At 40.9% G+C, this 22425-nt stretch overlaps 3 protein-coding genes across 3 annotated transcripts; 1 reads left to right on the forward strand and 2 right to left on the reverse strand.

Annotated features, from left to right (window-relative positions):
* Positions 1 to 156: 156 nt before the first annotated feature.
* LOC115756535 (60S ribosomal protein L6-like) lies at positions 157 to 2120 on the forward strand. Its single transcript, XM_030696360.2, has 3 exons — positions 157 to 593; positions 1526 to 1707; positions 1813 to 2120. Exons 1-3 carry the CDS (start codon positions 236 to 238, stop codon positions 1966 to 1968), a joined length of 696 nt encoding a protein of 231 aa, XP_030552220.1. The 5' UTR covers positions 157 to 235; the 3' UTR covers positions 1969 to 2120.
* Positions 2121 to 2333: 213 nt separating this feature from the next.
* LOC115756531 (FT-interacting protein 1-like) lies at positions 2334 to 6265 on the reverse strand. The gene is made up of 3 exons (XM_030696356.2): positions 5589 to 6265; positions 5375 to 5431; positions 2334 to 5289 (listed from the first exon to the last, which is right to left on the reverse strand). Exon 3 carries the CDS (start codon positions 5239 to 5241, stop codon positions 2845 to 2847), a length of 2397 nt encoding a protein of 798 aa, XP_030552216.2. The 5' UTR covers positions 5242 to 5289; positions 5375 to 5431; positions 5589 to 6265; the 3' UTR covers positions 2334 to 2844.
* Positions 6266 to 7554: 1289 nt separating this feature from the next.
* LOC115756530 (clustered mitochondria protein) lies at positions 7555 to 21363 on the reverse strand. The gene is made up of 28 exons (XM_030696355.2): positions 21138 to 21363; positions 20422 to 20483; positions 19923 to 20112; positions 19702 to 19842; positions 19445 to 19601; positions 19168 to 19361; positions 18983 to 19084; positions 17364 to 17499; positions 17105 to 17233; positions 16378 to 16771; positions 15794 to 15898; positions 14876 to 14994; positions 14066 to 14174; positions 13850 to 13987; positions 12857 to 12988; positions 12603 to 12773; positions 12362 to 12448; positions 11673 to 11807; positions 11300 to 11455; positions 10818 to 10886; positions 10457 to 10615; positions 10064 to 10120; positions 9939 to 9979; positions 9634 to 9753; positions 9072 to 9381; positions 8890 to 8997; positions 8704 to 8775; positions 7555 to 8371 (listed from the first exon to the last, which is right to left on the reverse strand). Exons 1-28 carry the CDS (start codon positions 21361 to 21363, stop codon positions 7910 to 7912), a joined length of 4281 nt encoding a protein of 1426 aa, XP_030552215.2. The 3' UTR covers positions 7555 to 7909.
* Positions 21364 to 22425: the final 1062 nt, after the last annotated feature.

A 22425-nucleotide genomic window follows, 5' to 3' on the forward strand; every position in this document is an offset into this window, starting at 1 on the left:
CATGTACTGGAACTTTATGTGGGCCTACTGAGTTATGTAATGGGCCAAGACCATTGAGCCTGTTGTGATCCACAAACCGGTCCCAACTGAAAGCCCATCCATCACGTGACCCATCCGCTAGGGTTTCTTTCGCATACACAACAGCCGAACTAGATTTATATGCCCTCTGCTCGTGCCGACCTGAGCGAGTCTCTCACATTTTCTGGGCACAGGGAAGAGCAGCGGAGATCAAACAATGGCGCCCAAGAGTGCGAAGGTGAGCAGGAACCCGGAGCTTATCCGAGGGATAGGCAAGTACTCGAGGTCTCGGATGTACCACAAGCGTGGTCTCTGGGCCATCAAGGCCAAGAACGGCGGCGCCTTCCCCCGCCACGACCCCGCCCCCAAGCCTTCCCCTCCCGGCACCAAGGCTTCCAAATTCTATCCTGCCGACGACGTCAAGAAGCCCCTCCTCAACAAGCGCAACCCCAGACCCACCAAGCTCCGGCCATCCATCTCCCCCGGCACCGTCCTCATCATCCTCGCCGGCCGCTTCAAGGGTAAGCGGGTTGTCTTCCTCAAGCAGCTCCGCTCCGGTTTGCTCCTCATCACTGGTGAGTTCATCGTTCTCCATATCTCTGTCAACATCCATGACTCGTTAATTGGATGGCCTTGCGTACGCCAGAGCTGGCTAAGTCTGAATTTTGATGGCGCAATTTTCTCTTAAGTTGCATCATTATTCATTCCAGATTGGGATACCCACTGCAGAATTCGGGAATGTGGGGAGCAAACTTTGATGCTTCTGTACAATGCATTCTGTTTTAGATGAAAAATTCGTATGCATGTGTCCAGTACTATGTGGTAGTTATGTACTCTGGCATCGATAGTCCTCCCGAGTTCACCCCCTTTGTGATGGGCATTTATCTCAGCGCGGATTTGCGGTGGCTTTTCGTGTTTGGCTCATCATATTCGAATTTGTTAATTATTGTTGTGGAGTGAGGATGTATTGATAGTTAAGAGTATCTATATGATACAAAATTTAGAACCCTAGTGTCGTAGAAATGACCCCCAACTTCTTGTTGGGAGCTAAGATTTAATTGCTTGAGCTTCCACGTTTTTTACTTTTGAAATCCTGCCAAGCATTCTGCTGGAGCAGTTGTCGCCTTTTAGAAGCAGAAATTACTTTGTAAAAGCTTCCAGATTTCACATTTCCGATCTTCCCATGGTTCTACGTCTATGCATGGCAAATATCTGGTTCCTGATGAGTTATCTATTCGGTGCTGTAACATCAATTGCCTCTGCAGTCTACTTCAATTCACTAGTCAATGTTCTCTAGCATGAAATATCGACTGATAAAGTGACATTCTTTAATAACTAAGGGAGGCGCAGCTTCTTTTTTTCAGCTTAGTCGTGTGGCTGTAGTTGTGTAGTACTTTACACCAGGCATGGCTTCTACAGAGATCACAAAGAACTTATGTTTGTAATTTTTTTTTCCCTTCAGCCACTCCTGTGTGGTCATTAATCTATTTTCATTCTCTAAATTCAGGTCCGTTCAAGATTAATGGTGTTCCTTTAAGAAGGGTTAATCAATCTTATGTGATTGCAACATCCACGAAGGTTGACATATCTGGAGTTAATGTTGAGAAATTTGATGACAAGTATTTTGCAAAGAAAGTTGAGAAGAAGAACAAGAAAGGAGAAGGCGAGTTCTTTGAGGCCGAGAAAGAGGTCAGTTCCATGAAATAGTTTTGTTGTCTTGTCAACAGAGAGTACGGTTCCTCTTCCAGCATTGCAGCGTATAACTTTTATTGCTCTTTCTCTTTTTGACTGTAGGAGAAGAATGTGCTTCCACAGGAGAAAAAAGATGACCAGAAGTCATTGGATACTCCATTGATAAAATCCATTGAAGGTGTGCCGGATTTGAAGACCTATTTGGCTGCCAGGTTCTCCCTCAAGGCAGGCATGAAACCTCATGAACTCGTGTTCTAGAGGATGAAGTATAGTGCTAGGATTTCTCGGTTTTTGCTACTTTGAGCATTGTTATTGCATCATGTGTACTTTTTATTCTCACATTGCTATAGACATCTAAATGTTGTTGTTTTCAGAGGCAATACATCCTTTGTGAGGCGATTTTCTTTTCACTGAATTGAGCTATCCTGTTGACCTTCGGTTCTTAGAATTATGTTGTGGGATTAGTTAATCATTTTTGTTTTCTGTGAAGGTCGTGAGATTTCGATTTAACTTCTGTGCTTGGTAAAGGGCTTTGCCGCTGATTGTCAGGCCGTGTCCCTCCCTTATGGTTAAGGTTTCTATTGAAATTTGACCATGTTCTCAGTACTGTACTTGGTCATCTCTGTCTTTATGTGAAAGGGAGGGTTATATGTCAAAGCACTTCCAATACATCCAGTGGCTTAACTGAACAAATCTTGTTTTGTACGTCCTAAAGGCAGAGTGTTGTGGATTCTGCCTGGAATTAATCAGAACTTCATCTTTTGGGAGCTGATTTTGCCATGCAGTCGATTTCATTTAGCTATCCTTACTTGCAGCTCTGAGAACAATTTGCCAAAGCTGTTGGTTTAAGAGTGCTTGTCATGTTTTGGACATGGTTTTAGCGTGCGAAAGATGTCCAGCATTCTTTGTGATTTAGAAATGGGAAAGATCAAAAGTGCATGCGATGTGGGATCTATTGAGGCAGGTACACAATTATCTTCAGCAGAGGACATAAACATTGCAATACCAGCTTAACTTCAGAACCCAAATGGAGTACGCAATACTGTTATCGTGTACAAAGCAGTTTTTCAGAACATAGAATGGATGTATCTAATATGAAACAGCGGGCAAACCGGAAGTACGATGATTGCTTCTTCACAGTAAACTGTCTGTGCGAGCAGGCAATCTCTTGATAAAATTGCTTGGGACTGAAGGCAGTTTGCTCCGGAAACGAGGATGCCGCAGGTAATACAGACCCGCCACTAGGGCCACTACTTTGAAAGGAGTGACATAAAGCACCACGGCTGCACAAAGACAAAACATGATGAAAAGGCCTGTTGCTCTCGGGTCTCTCCAAATGAGTAAGGATTGCAATCTCTCTCCTTGTGTTGCTATGTCGCCCACGACAGTTTGAATCCTACCTGCAACACTCCTAAGTCTGTCATACCTCATTCGGACAATATCATGCGGCCTAGAAGTAGGGAAAGTATCAAACTCTTCATCCAACTCATCTGGGTGCACAGCCTCTGCCCATGAAAGCTTTGTATCCATGTGAGGTGGGTGCCTTGGACGGAACCTGTAGTTCCACAGTCCGATGAGGAACATGTAGAGAAATAGAGTCGGTAGTATCAACTCCGGATACGATATTAGTATCAGAAACAAGATGTGAACCAACACTGATGTCATGGGGTTCTTCCAGTTACAGACTTCTCCAAACCACATGCCCATGCTAATCATTCCTGAAAGGAGCGACATTATGCGGAAGAAGTTGGCTTTACTCCTCCTCATGCTCCATAAGTGTGAGTCCACATCTAGCATATACTCCACCACTTCTTTTCTGAGAGGAGGTTCAGCTCTACCAAGCCTTACCGCCACAATATTCATTGCTTGGTATCTGAGATTGTCTACTTGATTAACAGTAAAAGCGTGCAAGTAATGCATTTTTGGTAGCAAAGGGTGTCCGTAGACATAGATCATGTGCGCAAGAGAAAGGGTAGTGAACCGAAATGCAAGTTGTAGCTCACCCATTTTCTTTACGCCTTGTGGTTGCAGAACCAGAAGTGGGTAAGAATGTGTGTAGATGCGGTGAGCTTCTAGTGTCGAGAGGCGAAGTCGTACCTTGCCAATTTGTGAATCTCTTGCTGCACTGCCGGTAGCTGACTTCTCACCTCCACCCAAATGGCAATTGTCGAAGACTCCTAATGTCATCACAGTGCAAGGATCATAGACCTCCCATGTGTATTGTTCATTCCACTTAGGATTCAGAGTATCAAGAATCGTCCTAGTCCGAACCCATTTCTGGCCATACTTTGCTACACAATATGCATCCGTGGTTCCTCGACCGTCCTTCATCTTCATTGGGAGGAGCCCTTGTGCACTTAGAATACCCACCTCCAATATGCCCACTGGCGGCTTCCAAAGCTGCCTTGATGTGGGCCGCTGATCACTTATGTACATGGTTGATTCATCCAACACATGATATCCACCTTCAAGGCAGACTCTCAGGTGAATCCTGCTAGAAAACTTGAGCTCCTTTCTCCTGTCTGCTTCCAGGACTCCAAAGCCATACTTTTCAAGATTGAACCATCTAGAGTGAACTGGCCTGTGGTCAAGCCGCTTCTCAAATGTATCGAGCGGGAGAATTATTTTCCCTAGCATTTCCTCTTTCGAAGGGTAAACTCGATCTTCTACTGTGATGACCAGAAGCTCTTCGAAAGGCTCAGCTGCCACGAAAACTAGATCTTCATTCCAAAGTGGGCTGATAGTGCGAGTTGGACATATCTTTGTCCTTAGTATTTGACTGCCAACTTGAGCTTTAACAAATAAATCTGGCAACCGGCTTCTGTCATTGGGAACCAAGTCTTGAGCTTCAATGACATTCACTCTGAGATACCAGAGCTTTGGTGACACATAAACCTTCGATCGAACACTAAATACACCTTCCCCATAGACAGAGGAAGCTTCAGAATGCCATGCCTCAGGGAAGGCTTCATCAGCTTGAGTACCCATCCAAACTGCCAGCATTATCTCTCCCCTCACTTTCCCTCCTCCCCTCCTGTCCTCCAATCTATACCACTGTGGAGCCAAGGGGCTGTCAGGAGGGACCCTAGTAGGAATTTCATTCAAGTCGAAAACAACTCTGCCAACATAATCATCTCTTCCCACCATTTCCTTATCCTTCACAAAAACCTCGAGTGCTGACGATTGGATTCTATCCTTAGAGAAAGCAAAAACTTGGTTCCACTCTGGGTTCATTTTCTTCTCAAAGTGCCTAGTTCTTCCTTTATAGTTCCCCAACTTGACCTCCACATAAGGGTCACAGCTCCCAGTTATGGAGCTAGGAGGAATATCTTTCGCTTTTACAACTCGAACGTACAAATAGAACGTCTGTTCTACTAGGTCGTATGTGCTTGTGAATCTCTCACTGCTCATCCACCCTCTGCCGCCATATGATCCACTGTTTAGCCACCGTTCACCAAGCTCAGGATTGGCATCTTTGACCTCATAATCACCTGGATCAGTTGCTTGGGCTTGGGGAGCAACTGAGTGCATGGTGAATGGACCAGCTAATGCGTGCTAGCTTAACAGCAGTACTTGGTTCTGCACGATGAGTAACCTCACTTCATTGAGATTCTGGTGAACAATCAGTGCAAATATATTCAGCATTTTTAGAGTTCAATATTACCTGATGTTGTAGCTCTAAAAGATATAGGCTTCAAGTTCAACTGCCTCTGTCCTATATCTGCCAAAGCAAGAGGGTGTTTAGAGAAACATGGGAAGTGGCATAACCTTCTCAGCATGTTTGCTCGGCTGGAATCTCCTTCTCCAAGAGTTGCAGAGAAAAAAAGAGTAAATTATTGGGGACCATGGTAGGACAAACTTTTTTTGACCAATCTCACCTTTGACTGATCGGAAGAATGACGCGAAGTTGTAACTCTTTGATATGCCTCCTTGCCTTCCTTGCAATATTCTAGCAAGGATTACAGCCCTTCAAGAAGTTTAGGCTGGGAAATGAAACGTCCCAACTTATTCTCCTGAGAAAACTCTAATGGGTTGAAATGCAGCTTTTGGTTTCAACAAAACCGGGGAGTTTCTTTTCCCAAATTGGAGTAGCTACAGGTGATGTATGGATGCTAGCTTGATGGCCCCTTTCATAATTATTCTTCTGATATAAGAGGATACAGAAAGTGGGGCAGAATCCCACAACAAAGCTTATACTCAATTTGCAAGCAAGGAAGTCCCAACAAAGAAGGAAGCTACTGAGCTTGAGAAAGTTCAGATTCTTTCCTTTCGAAGCACATTGGCTAGAGGGTGAGTTTGTTTTCAAGAAGAAAGGAATGCTTTGATGGAGAAGCCTGCTGAGGAAGGAATAGTGAAAGTGCAGAGAAAGCATGAAATTCTGCTTGATATGCTTGGAGAATAGGACTAGGACCAGGACAGAAATGGACCTTTTTTGGAACTCCTGGTTGCAGAGTTGATCTAGCCAATCTTTCCTTCGTCATTTGAAAATGAAAAACATCACATGAAAATGTGATTGGTCGTACATAGTAGAACAAACATCAGATTTCTATGTTTTCTTTGTTCAATACAAAGTAATTAAGATGTGGCTGATACGATCTTCTCCATTTCGGTTTTGGATGCTTCACGGATTCATCTTCTTCTCATTGTTTTGTGTTCTGAAGCTCGGCATCTCACCTTCAGGCATGAATTCTATTTGTTTGAGTTGGCCTCCAGCTTATTCATTCATCGGAGATTACTTGAATCTTTGTTAGAGGAATCCTGAAGTGATCACTTCCGACACTTTTCTACCTAAGTAAATGATGAAATAAGGAATATTGTGTATGAAGTGAATAAACAAGATAAGACAGTAACCTAATAGGACATAATCAACGTATTATCTTATCATGTGTTAAAAAAATTTTATTCCTCTTGAGAAAAATTATCTTCATGAATCAATTAGGATTACAAGAAAATTGAGAATAAACTATATAAAAAAATGTTATACATATTTATTTTTATTCCTCTCTCATCCCAAAAGCAACTTTCGATCACGCTTATAAAGTGATCGTTGTGGATATGAGTGTTAAGTGACCTTTGACCTCTCTGGTTCCAAAAGCTAGCTCAAAAGATGAAGTTTTTCCTTACACTTATAAACTGACTATTAGCCCCTTCCACAACCGACGTGGGATAACTTAAATTGAGAAAAGTTTGCAATTTCAGTGCATTGGAAAGTTACACAAGTAGATTATTATAACTTACAAAAATAGCAGCTAATTCAAAAGTTATAGATATTGGGTGACTAAATAACATTTAACTAGTTAGACAACCGTTTGGATTTCTGAAAATTTGTTGGTAAACCAAAATGCTATGCATTGAAAAAGTTGCCTTTACAGCCCAATGCGAGCGGTTGCGCCATACTACAGACTTTTGGCCAAATTATGACATCTCCTAATAAGACTCGAAACTTTCGGGTGCCTTCCCCCGGTCAAGTTGTTCCTCTTTGCGGTTGTTTGCTCCACCGTTGCTTCTTAGTGGAGAAAGAATAAAGTGGGCGTCCAGATTGACTAGTGTTCTTATCATGTCTACACGAGGAAAAGTTCTTCCCTCTAGCAGCAAGGCATGTACCAAAAGTTTCAACCAAGGTAAAAAGATTCATACAGGAAGGACAAGCGTCTAATCCAGCAGAAGCAAGGTGCAAGCAACAAGTGAAGCTTAATCAACAAAGGATTCAGATTCTTAACCGAAGAGACACTTCAGTGGCTTCACTCTCCGCACAGTGGTCCAAAACCACTGAAAAGTCGATCGCCTAGACTCTTAGATGAAACACTCCACGAGAGATCAGAGGGAACAAAGGGCAGCCGGGAATGCATGGTTCACTCAAATTTCTATTAGGACTTCTAAAATTCGTTTACAAGTTGTCTTGTACAATACATTGAACTGCAAAAACTCCTTTCAAATGCTCTGACAACATCGGCAATGCAATAGCCAACAAAATTTCGTAACAACGATAACAAAAATAGTGACAAGATTATTTTGACTATAACTTTCTCATAACCCGACTGTATGCGAGCTGAATCTTGCATAGCAAAAAGATTACCCAAGTGAGAAGTATGAGCGTACTGATGGGTATGATCAGTAAAACTGCCGCGGTGCTTTGAATTTTCGAGAATCATAGCACAACAGTAATCTGCCTTTAGAGCAACTCCTCTGCCCTCTGAACTTAATCAGCAACTTTCAGCTTTGCCTTCTGCTTCTTTGTTTCAAGTGATCCCAGACCTCGGCCCAGTCCGACTGGCGGCTGAACTTCTGCAGACGCTACTTGGTCTTTCTTATCTTCAGTGCCATTTTGAGAATGGCCATTGACTTCCTTCTTCGACCCATCAGTTTCCTCACTATTGACAACTTCAGGGGTCATTCCTGAATTGATGATGTTGAGGAGCTGCGTAAGGGGCTGCAAAGCTTGGACAGGAACACCATGTGGACGTATCAAGAGACCCCTAGCTGCAGCCTTTTTCCTTACTTCAGCTGCTGCTCGTGCTGCCCTTTCATCAACCCCTCTTCCTCGTGGAAGAGTTTCGCCAATAATGGCAGCATTAAGTGACTGATTGACAGACGTACTGGAACTTCCAGATCCCCCAGATGCAGCAGCAGCTTGAAATGCATGTATCAAGTCTGGATGAGCCTATTAAGCAAAAAAGAACCATTATACACATATATGGTTGATTGAAGCCAAATATTGCCGGGAAGCAGAACATCATTTTCCAAACGGGACCTCAACATCCTTTTAGCGAGACAGATGTGCTCTGGCAGCGTTTTTTTTTTTTTTTTGGTCCAAGTCTGGCAGAGAGTATAAGTAGCATGAAATGTGACTTTTCGTGAATATGTTAAAAGGATATTGTCCTTTTTTAAATTCTTTATCCTTCATATGTTCGAGACTATGCCATTAACATTAACATATCTCATAGCTGGAAACAATCTAGCCAAGCACAAACTGGAAAAGTCATCCCAAAGTACCTTCAAAATATCAATAGCCTTTTGAGCAGAAGCTGCATTCACAGCTTGGCCTTTCTGCTTTTGTGCATTCATCTGCCCACATAGGCATTGATAGAGAAAGTGATGAGTTTACTAGAACATACGAATAAAAATGAACAACTGGTCCAAAAGCAAATATTATGCCAACCACCTATATCATCTGTTTACCTGAAGTTCACGCATTTTGAATGTCTTCATCCAGTTCTGCGAGTCACGAGTCCGCGAATCCTCCTCACCAAGTTGCTTAACAAGAATGTCATAAGTTTTCTTCTCATGCTGGCATAACAAGGACATTAGTCATCTATCACAGCACATCATTGAAGGACTAATCGCTTGAAGCACATGCACACCTGATGAGAGAGCTTGAAGGCACCCATACAATTGAATGCTATTGCAAGTGCATGATAGCACACGGCAGTTTGAATATGCTCTTCCCCTAGAAGCCTCTCATTCTTTTTCAATGCCTCCTGCAGATAACGAAGAGCTGTATCCATCTTTCCCATATCCTGGAACATCATTGCAACATTTATGAATGTTGCAGCAACATCTGGATGATCAGGGCCTGAAGACAAACTAAGTAGGAGTAACGCCCGTGCCATATGCTTCAGAGCAAGTTCTGTCTGATTAAGTCCATGGTAGAAAAGAGCCATATTTCCATAGCTGCAACCAGGAATTATTGCAAAGATTTATACCCACAATAACACCAGTGAGAAAGCCGGGGGAGGAAGGATGGATTTTGAAAATCAGCATTAATCAAATAATAAGCAACATGCGTAAACTTTCAAACATACAAAGAAAGAAGGCCTACATCCTACACCAACAATTGACGAGAGAGACTTGTTAATCATGTCCAAGCACCAATTTACTAATGAAAAAGAAGGAAGAGGCCGGAGGAGGGGGGAAGAACAGTGCCTGTGGGCAGTGTCAGGGTGATCCAAACCCAGGCAACGTTCGTTTATAATCAACTCCTTGTGCTGCTGCATTATGGCCCCTGCCATGTCTCCTGCATGATACAAAACCATTGCAAGGTACCTGGAAAATTGAATCCATAAAGTTAACACATAGAGACAAATACAAAGACATTGTAGTCAAGAATTAAAGCTACACCTCATATTCGACATTACAGCAAGAATTGTTAGCTCCCACATAGTTCATGGCAAGAAACTAATTAAAACTATAACTGCAACTTCATGAGAGGTTCGAGCAATGATATGTACCTACAGCAATTAGCTACCTCTCGATGCATTGGACCTGTTACCTGGAATACATTAATTGAAAGATGTAACAACAGATGCTGAACAGCATCCATAAGGCAATGTTAATGGACTGAAAAAATATGTACCTGCTGAAGCATTGAAAATGCCTCCGAAAACAATGTGTATGCTTCACTAAGCATTCCCTGAAACATAACGGCAAAAGGACTTAAACAGAGTCTTAAACATTTGGGAAGGAAAAATTGATCGAGGGGTCATATTTTCTTGTTTTCAAAAGTTGCCAAAGTAAATAAAGAAAACTCGGCGAACCCAGAAAATTGGTTACGCATACTTACGAATGAAAAAGGTATATATATCTGATCTACCTGATTTCTTTCATTTCTAATTAAGCATAAATTCACTACCCAACACCTCAAATTCTCTTCAGAATAAAACCCATCACCCCGTCACTTTTACATGAAATTTTAAAATCCCAAACTCGAAACAATAAGAAATTGAACAAACACATAAACAGCTATTACCTCTGCCAGTTGGACTTTCCCGAGTTCCACAAGATCCTTTGCTTCTGTACATATGGGAATTGAATGCTTCACTACAGGTTGGATATCCAAGATATCAGATGTTTGGAACGGTAATGCAGCACCGAAATCATACTTGCGAGCAGCAATAGATATGCCAACCTATTTTGAAGATATCCAAAAAAGTGTCATAATACGTTAAACAAATTCACCTTGGCATCCCAAAGTTATTTGTTATGACCATAAGATATTTGACAATTTTCCCTCTCCCAAAACCTTCACGATACAGAAAAAAAACTAACCAAACACAGATTCAAGTCATGCAAAGTCAAATAAATAAAACAATATGAAAATTCAACTAAACCTTTTGGCAGAAGTTGCGCAAAACTGCAACTTTCTTCACACGTTGTCTTGCATCCTCTGGCAACTCGAACTATAAAAAGAAGACGTTGGACAAGTTGGTATATAAGATAACAAAAGTGAAGAACATGGAAAATTTCTCAAACATATCACCACTAGGGCAATTCGTTGTTTCTTGGAGAAAACGGCAAAATTATAGGGGATGAGAAACAGATCTAAGTCGTATGTTTAACTTTGGCTCGTTCAGGTCCTGAGGATTCTATACTTTCAAGAGCATATCATCATGCAAATAGGTACTACCAGGCTAAAGCATTTGAGCGTTAAAAGTTTTTTTATTTATTTTTTATGTAACTTGATTCAGCGAAGATGAGATCAACCAACCGGTGGTTTAGTCTTACCCATGCCTGCAGCTTTATGCACCTCACATCCAGATTAATTCCTGAAGCTCTACATTTGAGGGTTCCAACAAGGACGTAGAAAACTTACCTGATATTTGAGTTTTGCAAATTCTTCAATGTCAGACCATAGGGTGTCTGAACTGATATTCACACATGAAGATTGAATCTTTTTCACAGATGCTCTGCTTTTCCATCTAGCCTGCCCTCTTGAAGACTTGCCTGAAGATTGGTGTCCACCTTGGTCCTGATGACAATCAACAGTATACAGAATGACCTGATTTCCTCGGATGCTAAACTAAGAGATTGCTCTAGAGCGACTAGCTTAATCTTCTCAAGCGGAAAGATCCAGCGATTTCCCTGTTAAGTAGATGCTTCCCCTTTCCTAACATACCATTACAGTAACACAGATACCTGCCTGCATTATCACCACTAATGATAGAATGGCAAGAAATATACTGTACCTTCTTTTGGATCCTAGACTGCATATTGTTACCCATCCCTCTCAGATGAACAGTTTGACTCTGTCCAAAGAAGCAATTGAAGAAATGTGATATTGCAGGACCAAGATCATGATCTTCTGTATCCCTCAAAATATCCTGCAAAATCAATAAAGAACAATAATATTGGTCTCCGTAACCATGATATATCATGTAATACAGGCTTGCAAAACTAAAGGACCATTCTCAGCTTCATCATATGAAATTAAAAAAAAAATAGACAAATTTAAGATTCAACATTAAGAGTCTAAACCAAAGAAACTAAATGCTTCACCACTAACTCAGAGTATGCTTGCTTATTTGCATGCATGCAAATAACTCAAAGTATGCTTGCAGATATCAAGTTTTCACACCATAGAAAGCTATAAGCCTATTAGCAGCTCTGGCTTGAAGAGTTTGTGCTACAATATGTCACCTGAACTTGGTTATCCATGCATGGATCTGCCAACATTCTCGACATGCAATTAATTTGAGTGTTTACTCCTAGTACAAGATTTTCCAGGTAAAATGTGACGCATCATTTTCTTGGTAAAAATTGACAATCGCAATATCCAATAACAATAAGCCAAAGCAGACTTATTTCTAGGTTATGTTCCTTACCGAGAATTTAAAAACCAAGCAAAGATAACTTGATAATCCAGACTCAGACTGACCTTGAGCAGGTGCTTCGCTGACCTAACCACAATTTCATTAGAACATAGATCCCAAAGATGTGGCAAATGTTTGGTCCCATCCGCCACCTGCCAATAAGATGCAGTTTGCAGAATTTAAGAGTAGATTAATAACGAATACGACCACTCAACTTCTAGGATTTCATCAATAAGTACACATTTTATTGTTCGAGCCTGACTTCAAAGCTTTAGAAAAGCTTAAACTTCTATCTTATAAAGTCACCTTTCCAATATAACGAACATTGATTCCGTGGGCATGGAGGGCTTCAGTTAATGTCTGGCCATCCATGGGAGAAACTTCAAGGGAGCAAAGATCTTGTATGAACTTCGGCAGCACAACTTCTTTTAGATACAAACTAACTTTCTTCACATTTTCTTCATCTGCTGCTATTTCCTAATAAAGATAGGCCGTGATAAAGGCATAAGAAGTTTTGACTTCTGAGTTTAGAAGAACAAAGTGCAAGATACCAAACTTGCCTCTTCATTCCCAGCCAACTTAAATTCAGTTAAAACATTAGGGTTAAAAAGTATTTCATCATAAGATTCAGAGATTTCAGCAGATGCAGGAGCACATTGTTGCAGAGCATCAGTCCCTGCTTCTCCAATGTCCTGCAAGATGCAGCAATCATTTTATTAAGAAGGTCAAACGGCGGCAAATTCTTATGAGTACACAGCAGGAAAATTTTCAGCTTTCATGCCATGTAGGATGACTTTAACCATTTTTCAATCTTGAATAGATGAAATGACAAAAGTACTTTTGTTGAAGCAAAATGGCACATCTAATACATTAGGTGTGGGAAATAGAGTACCCAAACACAAAGGAAAATAATCAAAAGATTGTGCATGAGCGCATGGATAGACAAAGATATAGCACAAAATAGAGTTATGTATTCATATTTTTGCCCATGAATTGGTAATTCCAGTCCCTCAAAGACTATTCAAGTTTTTCCAGACAAATAATTGGTCTCCGCTGATTCCTAAATCATTTGGAGCACCTTCAAGAGTTCCGACACTGAATATGGAAATGGCACAACCTACTTCAGCAATTAAAAACATAAACTTCTCTTTCTACTCAAAATGAACTCAAACGCAATTTATTTATTTTATCTCTTTGGACGAAGAACACCAACCACCTAGAACAATGCTGGGTTTTCAAGATTATGCCAAGTTCATATTCAAACAAGCTGTACAGACAAGAAAGTTATACTTACTTATCAACTCTTCCTTAAGAGTAAAAAAAAAATAAACATGTGATGCCATTAGTCAACCACTGTCGGGCCATTGCTGGGACTTGAGATTAAGTCATGCACAAAGAAATCAATACTATTCACCAATTTAAAGATGCTATAGTACATTATCTGAATGATCCATACACAATGCCAGGATATGATCCAGGGGATATTATGCCAAGTTTACAAATGCCTGGATAGGGCAATTATACCATTTGCAGGGGAAAGATAAGGTAACTACCTTACTGTCGGGAGATCCTCCAACACCAGCATCACCGTTCCCAAGCCCGTTATCTCTGGCAACTTTTAAAGAATCAGTTGGCGAGTCTCGGACAGTATCAGAGCTTGAACTCTGTTTCGATCTCTCTGCAGCCTGGGCCTTCTCAATAGAAAAATTTTAAGTAAGATAACCATGAAGATAGCTGACCCACTTGACTACAACAATAGCATGAGGTACCTGGCAAAAAGCTGTGACTAGTTCCTGTCTCAAAATACAAAATCGGGATCCAGGTCCAGTATAGTTTGCATCACGAGGAGTTACTCTCATCAAGTCAAGAAGATAGTGCCTAAATCAAAACAACAGAGAAAAAGGGAAAGGGGACCTTATGAGACAACTAAAACAATATGCAGATAAAAGGAGAAGAGATTTTCAATTGTCTCATCTCAGTTCCCCCAACTACAGGATTTTATGCCATGTAAAAACATGTTTGACAAATTGGAACTTAATTCAATATAGCAATCTGTAGCTTAGCAAGATGCTGCAGCCATAGAAATTTGAATTTCCAAAAGTGGCACAAAAATGGCAAGAGGCATGCCATATATAAGTTTAGATCCAGTTCTTGCATCACCATAGCCAAGCGCAATATAATTTTACACTTAGTGGAATCATTCCCAAACATAAAAGATGTGCACCTCAATTGTTTAACTCTTTCTCGGTTAATGAAATCTTTTCTTTTTTTCTATCATCACGGCGTTAATTCATCTTTCTCTCTCCAGCAGAAAGACGGTCCACGCTATACTGTTAAGCTGTTAAGAGTACCTTGAGAATAAAGTGAAAGGGGCCTTAAGAACTAGAGCAAGCCAAAAGGTAAAAAATAAGCGAGAAACTGAGGAAAACAGCAAGATAATGAATATATCCAAAATGGCAAGAACAATGAAAGCACATTGTTTCAACATACTATGAGTAAAAGATGATGTTATACTTAGAATGATCACAAATCAACCAGCAAACCAAGAAGAGGAGAGATAAGCTGCCCAAGAAGATAACCTGTCATCACTACCCACAATACCCTTGCATTCCACTGGTGCAGCTAATTTGAAAATGTTTTCAGAACCATCACATACAGCATGTTCCTTCAAATGAAGACGCTTTGCTGCCTCCAACACCTAAAGACAAGAATACCAGGTCATATAACAGGGAACCACTGAAAGCTAGACTGAGGAATTTGAAGTGCAAGCTTGATAATGAAATGCCTATCAGTACATTCCCAGTTTTCTGTAACTGTGCTCGGACGGAACATCACAAGAAACAGATTCTGATGTTTTTGTTTATGTCTATGGGATCATCCTGTAGTTCCTTTAGGTTTTAAAAACTGCATTACAACTCATATAGTTTCAGAATTGACACTTGGTCATTCATAACTGTCTTTTCCTATAGTCCACTTAAAATGAAGTGTTGCTGAATCACTAATTTTTGTATGAGAATAGGACAATGCTATATTAAGTTAGTCAGCCCCAGAACACTTGCTTCAAAAAACAAATGCCATTTCAACTGGTAGTAGAATCATTAGCTGCTTATATTCCATTCATTCCATTATTCTGATTTACAATTTTCATGGTCTCAACTCCTTAACTGAGTACCCAAATCATGATTTGACAACCAGCCTCATAGAAGCGAGAAGATGATGACCAAGTCTTGTGTTTATGTGTGTGTGAAAAACAAAATTCACATAGCAGAGAGCACTTTATACGGGTAGATGGAGTAGTGTTTAAGCAACTAAATGCTTAGCTGGCGTTACCCTTCATAAGAAACATAACTAAGCTACATTACTTGGAACCACCAGATTTTTGGCACAGATTTATCACATTTATGCCCCAAGAAAACATTCTACTGCAGCAGTCGAGATGGAATATCCTGCACATAGGCCGTGAATGGAATGTCTGAAAAAAGAAAACTACCCCTCACCTTGGAATGAAAATCTTCATTCCAGCATATCTTCTTGCCATTATCAACCGAACCATACAGAAGGGATTCGGATTTATCCCCTTGAAGGATGCCAGGCAACACACTCTACAATAAAAAGTGTAGAGAATGACTTCATAAAGCCGGAGAAAAGGGACATCTCTAGTAAAGGAACCATTTAAAAATTAAAAGCAGGAGAAAATCAGCATAGGGAAAAAGACAATAGAAAAATGTCAATCAGGAGACAGATAAAATCACCAGTTTTATTAACTTAGTTGACAATTATAGCAATAGGCTATCTATAACGAAACCAAAAAAAAAAAAAAATCCAGTGAGTCTTAAGGCTGACATGATGAGGCAAGCATGCAGATAAGTAAGACTGGCTTAAATGTGAGAAGCATATACGAGTAACTAGAAGCCTAGAGGAGGCATCAAGTTTTGACTGTGTTTGATCCAATGTGCAACTTGTAATAGAGAAAAATGATCTAATACGTATCTTTATATGTGTCACAAGTCTGTTAACCTTGTAAGGATTCATAGTGGCAAGAGTTTACAATAGCAAAGGAAGATACTAATATTTTACCCACCTGAGCTACCACCCTATGACCCCTATAGTCAATTATACCCATAGCAAGATTATAAAGTCCAGGAACATCAGCTTCCTGATATGCTTTGGTGCCCTTCAAATCATTATTTGCAGATGCATATGTAGCCTGCTCGCTATCACCCATCTGCGTCTCGGTAGATAGACCAGGTTCCAACTGGATAGTAACAGCATTATCACCAGAATTTGACTTGTTCTTTTCTCCATAGGTAACTCCAACGGATGCACTCGGTAACTCAGAGGAGGCCTTCTCAGATAGTTTGTGGCATGAGTTTGTGCTCTCACACTTCGAAGTGGAATCAGCTGCACGCTTCTTTGACAACTGGTCAAGGTCGGCATCCACAGCAAAACTGAAGAATATGTTATTGTGGACATACCTAAATGGAAACACAAATAATTTGTCAAGTAGTATAACAAAAAGAAAATAAGTATGCCAAGTGGTAAGAGCATAACAAGAAGGTATTGAAACAGGCAACAGAATCAAAAGAGGCTAAGACTGTAGCACCCAAACTTGAGAAGTACACTACTTCCCATTGTTAATAAAAATTTATCTCAGCAAGGAGAACATGGAAGAAATCATTCAAGAGCAGCTAATCAGGGAAGGCTGGTAAACCGCATTGAAACTAGAGAAAGGAATCGCAGAGATATCCATTGAGAACGAACTCATATATAAATAGAACAAAATCTCGACCATTTCCAGAAGCACTAACATATGGAAGCACTCGGGATCTGTTGGATTGATCGGGGGTATACATCTGCTAATGACTCCGATAGCACCATTTACTGCTGCATCAACAAAGTCAGAAGTCACCTTGTAAAGAGCCCTATCCCGCAGAATCCTGCAAGGAAGTACTCTCATTACCAGCAATTCATGAAATAAGGGGAAGAGAGATTGGGCATAGTTAAAATTAGCATCAAATTGAATTGTTTTTTATTCAGACAATATCTTTAACATGTAATTTAGTGTACCTTTCGTGAGGAGTTGTATGGGGAAATTCCCTACAAGACTGCAACTCCTCGTTCCAATCTCTCTGCATGCCAATCAGCTCACTACCATAAGAAAGAGTTAGTGCATCTTCAGCTCTGGCTGCATCACGTCTATGATCTGATGGCAGAAGTGATCAAATGTAAATTAGTAGGAAATGTGGCATCAGCCAGCTTCAAGCACTTTTTTCTTAAGAGAAAAAAAAAAAAACCAATTGCACCTATAATGCCAACTCTTTCCACATAGCCCAAGCCCCAAAGGAATATCCAAGGTGGTAACCGTTTAGATGTGGGTCTTACTTATGAAACACATCACAAGAAATCGCCGTCAATGCCAAGCCCATATAGCCCAACAATACACCCCTATTTGAATGTGTGATTTGGTCCATCTCTCCTCTCTGCCATCCTAGAAGCATACTAGGAGTCGCACCTTACGCGAGTCCTCTCATTCCAACTATTACTCCCTACACTCATTTATTGACTGAAGCCTAGTCTATCCTCGACCATACATCTACTAAAAGGAGGTCCTCCTCTAACACTGTTCGTATCACACGGCCAAACACCCAAAAAGAGGGCTGACTGAGATAACCAATTGGGGGTGGGTCTTCCTTATGAATCATTACACAAGGCCTCTCCTAGTCAATATGGGACTTAAACTAGTATAGCATTCTCTAATAGCAACTTCTGCCTATTACTGGAACTTCTTTACTAAGCGTGGATAAAACGAAGTTCCGCCAAAGAATTTTCAACAAAAAAACTCAACGTCTATCCTTAATCAGGCAATCCAATTAAGACTGCTCTATTTATTGATAGCTAAAAGGTCTTTATTTTTCAACAAAACTATACTTCTCAATTGTCACCAGAACTTTCACATGATGAAATCAAGAACTCAAATCTCACAAACAGGGTGCAGTTTAGTCCATTGTGTTCATTATCTCAGGCAATTGACTCCGCATTAAAATTTCTCAAACAGATGCAGTTTCTCCATAGTCCTAAAACTTTCCTTTAAGTTAAATGATAAAACACCACAAGAAGACGTCAAAAATGACTAAAAGTATTGCTCCCCCATAACAAAACCTTTAACATATTGATCCAACGAAAAGTCAAAAGCTTACATATATAGAAAACAATCGGTGTAGTAGAAGACTTCACTATATACAGAACAGGTTAAAAAGCATGCGATCGCAGAGCCAGAAAATGAGCAAGAAGGTCAGGAAGCACTTAACTCTGCTGGCTTAATCGAAAGTTAAAAAGTTATATCCATTAGGCTAACAAAAAGGCACATGGAATGCAAATTATCCAGAGTGCTAACAACCATGCCATGCTTTGCTGTACCACAACTGAGAATAATTGAAGATAATGCACTTGTTTAACACAAATTGTTGAAAGAATATACGGTTTAGACAATAAACAACAGACTCTTTTTTACCCTCAAGACATCTCCGTCTATCACCTACGCATGATATTATCGAGTTAATCTTCTTCTCATTTGTATCACAGGCTTAAAGGATATCAATTGATTCACATTGAGAAATAAGCATTTATCGGACAACACAGCTATGCAACCATGAAAACAAATTCGCATAGTTCAGAGTTTAACGTACCAGGAACTGGGTATACCCCAAGCCATGAATTTGGAGGTAATAATGACTGAACATTCTCGAACGGATGAGCAGAAGCCTTTCGTTCCAAAATGTCACGGAAAGCTTGAACACAACAACACAGAAAGTCTATGTTAAAGATAATTATTGTACAGGAGCATACTAAGCGAAACCACGCGTATTGCTACCTTTTTTGAATTTAGAGCTAATCTTTTGCAGGAGTCCAATAAGGGTGGTTGACTCAGCGGTAGCTTTACTTGGCTTTGGATCAAGAATATTCCCTGAGCTTGAATTGACGTAAAATGTTTTTGTGGTTCCAGTGATACAAAATGTATTACCTTCCAAGGTCACTACATCTAAATAAATCAGATCACCCACAAGCCTGGAAATAAGAAAAAACCAAAAATTCAACAAAAAACTCAGAGAACAAAGAGGATAGACACAAACATGCATAGAAGCTCCTACCTCCTATAACTTGGAGGAGGATTAAAGGATGAAAAGACGATGCTCTCCACGCATCTTATCTCCCTTGAAGAAGGTAATATCAAGTTTCCTATGGCTCCAGGAACATCCTCCATAAGACCCAGACCATCAAGCTCTGGAACCTCGATTTTTGAAGTATCTGAATCAAAATGAAGTAGAAATCACAAGCATTAGTGAAGAATACACAGGCACAATAATTAAATATTGTTGCAAAGGGCATCGGTTGTGTGCAGTCACACCTTTGGCTCCTAACCCCTTGTTTTGAGTTGTCTCATACTGCAAAGCAAGGGATGTTGACAGTGAGGCATGAAGTGTGGATAGGGATAGCAAATCTCTCGTGCGATGAACATGAGCCCTGATTGATCTGTCGTCGTATAATGCTGCCCAAAGAATCAGCATTGTTAAGCAGAAAAATGATTTGATTGCTGTAATAATTTGTCCTTTTAACTTTCAACCCTACCAGCAACCATTTCCAAGGAGCAATTGCTCGTGGTAATGTCAGCTACTTCGGAAATTTCATTATAGTCCTCCAGGCAGTGAGTTGACCCATCCTTTGTGTGCAACAGTAGGTCATAGCATGTATAGAAACATGTTTCAGGAGCATCAAGAAGAAATTGCCTAATATCCATCACTGAATCTCCTGGATTCAACTGCAAATGGGAACAGTACATAGCACATTAATCTAGAAGCACGGAAAAAAAAAGAAGCAAAATAATCTCAGCAAAATCATCTCGAGCAGTAATATCTCAGCAAATAAGGGAGCATAGAGAAAAAAAATCGCAAATAGCTTACACCTTTTCACATTAACTGAGTACAATGATTAAGACGCCAAGACCAATTTTAGACTAAATATGCGAGCACAATCATCATGAGCAAGGTAATATCTCAGCAACTAAGTGAACAATCAGACAACCATATTTATCTATATTAAAAGGGCAAGAGCAATCAAGTGAGTGTACTTGTAACTCAAGCTTCTCGCCACTTTGTGTCTTGACAGGAACTGGATAGAGATGAAGGTCTCCTGCAACCGCAGAGTTTAAACAATTACAATACAATACATATTAGGGCATGCAAAAATAAAATTCTGAAAACTCGCAAAACTAAAGCTTTGACCCATCCAATGCGTTTATCTTAACCCAACCCTTAACGGGAATTGAACTGAAGTCTCGTCGTCCCAAAACATTTGAAAGAAGTAAGTTGCTGGCAGCGCTCACTTTCTATTACATGTCTAGGAAATATGATGAGAAACAAGATATAGGATGAAAGAGGAAGGAGAACAAGAGCATTGTCGGTTGCGAGAATTGAACGATAGCACATTAGAGCAAAGAGGGACGGGGGCCAGTATTGCACTTCGGCATAATAGTTAAAGCGAATATGTTCACTTGGAGGGCTAAGAAACCAGACTGTACGCAGCAAAGTGTTTAAATCCCAGTAATTTAATCGGAAAAGTTTGAAATAGCATCTACAGAAGAGTAGCCAGCGCTCACTTTTCAAACATAAGGAAAATAAAAGGGAAGAAGGATGCATGAGATGTACGTGTCAAGTGTGGCGGTAAAATGAGAAATCAAAACAGCAAGTTCGTATCTAGGATGACATATTAACGGTCAATTGTTGGGCATAAGTATGTCCTCTCGACATCCTCAGAACGTGAAAAACATTAGCAAGCAATGTCTACCTTGTTTCGACTGGCTTGCTGCACCCGCAGTTTCAGATTCCTTGAACTCAGGTCCAGCCCCAGCCAGTTCTCCAACAGCCGGGACTCCATTAGCATCGGCTTTGATTGACTCGGAGGGTGTCGCATTCTCTTTCGTGGCAGCGTCCGAAGAGGGTGGTCCCTCCGTAGAATTCACGGCAGCATGAGAGGCTCTCCGATGTTTCCCCTTGCTAGACTTCCCCGCCATTTAGCCACCTAAGTCAATCTAAATGGCCCAAAAATCAGTGAGGCATTCTTGCTCGAAGGAATTCAAACAGGAGCAGGGCATAAGTCCATAAAAAATTTCAATGAGTAATTTAAGCAAATTGCAATGGAGGCCGGAAAGCCTGCGACTACAGCTAAAGAGAATCCAATCGAAGAGAAGGAAACATCACAGAGAATCGAAAGTCAGGTTACAACAAAAAGGGAAGAGACCCATGTGGAGGGCACGGAAAGCTCGACAAGTAAAAAGGCGAGGACGAGGATTACGCAGCAGCGAGCGTGTATTAGAGTTTTGCAGAACCCGTTACGTTATCATTACACAACAACACACACAGAGACAAATGATTGGCAAGAAGAAGAGGTTGTGTATTGATTGTGAATAGCGGAGCGAGGGAGGAAGGAAGCCAGCAAGCGACAAGAGTAATTACCCAGAGAGAGAGAGAGAGAGAGAGAGAAGGGCAGCAACAGTCGCAGGAACTCAAGAGAACATTGGGGGATGGTGAAGCAAGACGGAGGAGGGTTTTATGAAATAGCTGAGAGAGGAGGCGGCGACTTGTGTTCTGACGCCCTTGTTGTTGTTGTTGGGGGTGTGGCGCTGTAATATTGCAGGGAAGGCAGTAGCACTCAAAACACTGCTCGTGTCCTCTCTCTCTCTCTCTCTCTCTGGTTTTGGAGGAGGAGGAGGAGGAGGGGACCAATCACGAGTGGGCTCACCACGGGCCTTCCCCACTGCATTTAGGCCTTTCACGAACAAAGCCCAATATAATCACTCGGACAACAAAGTCACTCTCTCTCTCTCTCTCTCTCTCTCTCGCACGTTTTCGGAGCAATTGATGTCGTGTGGGGGTCATTCACTACCCTGTTGTTCTTCATCGGGTTTACGCAAATTACCATCCGTAAGCAAAGGATCACTTGGCTTGTCCGGACGGTAATATACTCTCTACGTTCATTAGAAATGGGATTTGTAATTAAGTGGTGCTAGAAAGAGCAAACGCCCATGTTCATATCCAAGCCTCTGCAAATATCCTAAGGAATGCCGCAAGAAAGT

The sequence above is a fragment of the Rhodamnia argentea genome, chromosome 8 (assembly GCF_020921035.1).
Source record: "Rhodamnia argentea isolate NSW1041297 chromosome 8, ASM2092103v1, whole genome shotgun sequence".
NCBI lineage: Eukaryota > Viridiplantae > Streptophyta > Magnoliopsida > Myrtales > Myrtaceae > Rhodamnia > Rhodamnia argentea.

Bases quoted from the DNA above. Each gene is read 5' to 3' on its own strand.
- LOC115756530 (XM_030696355.2), bottom strand. From the start codon at position 21,363: ATGGCGGGGAAGTCTAGCAAGGGGAAACATCGGAGAGCCTCTCATGCT. The intron at 20,484-21,137 runs GTAGACATTGCT...CTGCGGTTGCAG, and splicing joins AGCAAGCCAGTCGAAACAAG to GAGACCTTCATCTCTATCCA. The intron at 8,372-8,703 runs GTACTTTGGGAT...TTTGCTTAATAG, and splicing joins AGGCTATTGATATTTTGAAG to GCTCATCCAGACTTGATACA.
- LOC115756535 (XM_030696360.2), top strand. From the start codon at position 236: ATGGCGCCCAAGAGTGCGAAGGTGAGCAGGAACCCGGAGCTTATCCGA. The intron at 594-1,525 runs GTGAGTTCATCG...CTCTAAATTCAG, and splicing joins CGGTTTGCTCCTCATCACTG to GTCCGTTCAAGATTAATGGT. The intron at 1,708-1,812 runs GTCAGTTCCATG...TTTTGACTGTAG, and splicing joins TCTTTGAGGCCGAGAAAGAG to GAGAAGAATGTGCTTCCACA.
- LOC115756531 (XM_030696356.2), bottom strand. From the start codon at position 5,241: ATGCACTCAGTTGCTCCCCAAGCCCAAGCAACTGATCCAGGTGATTAT.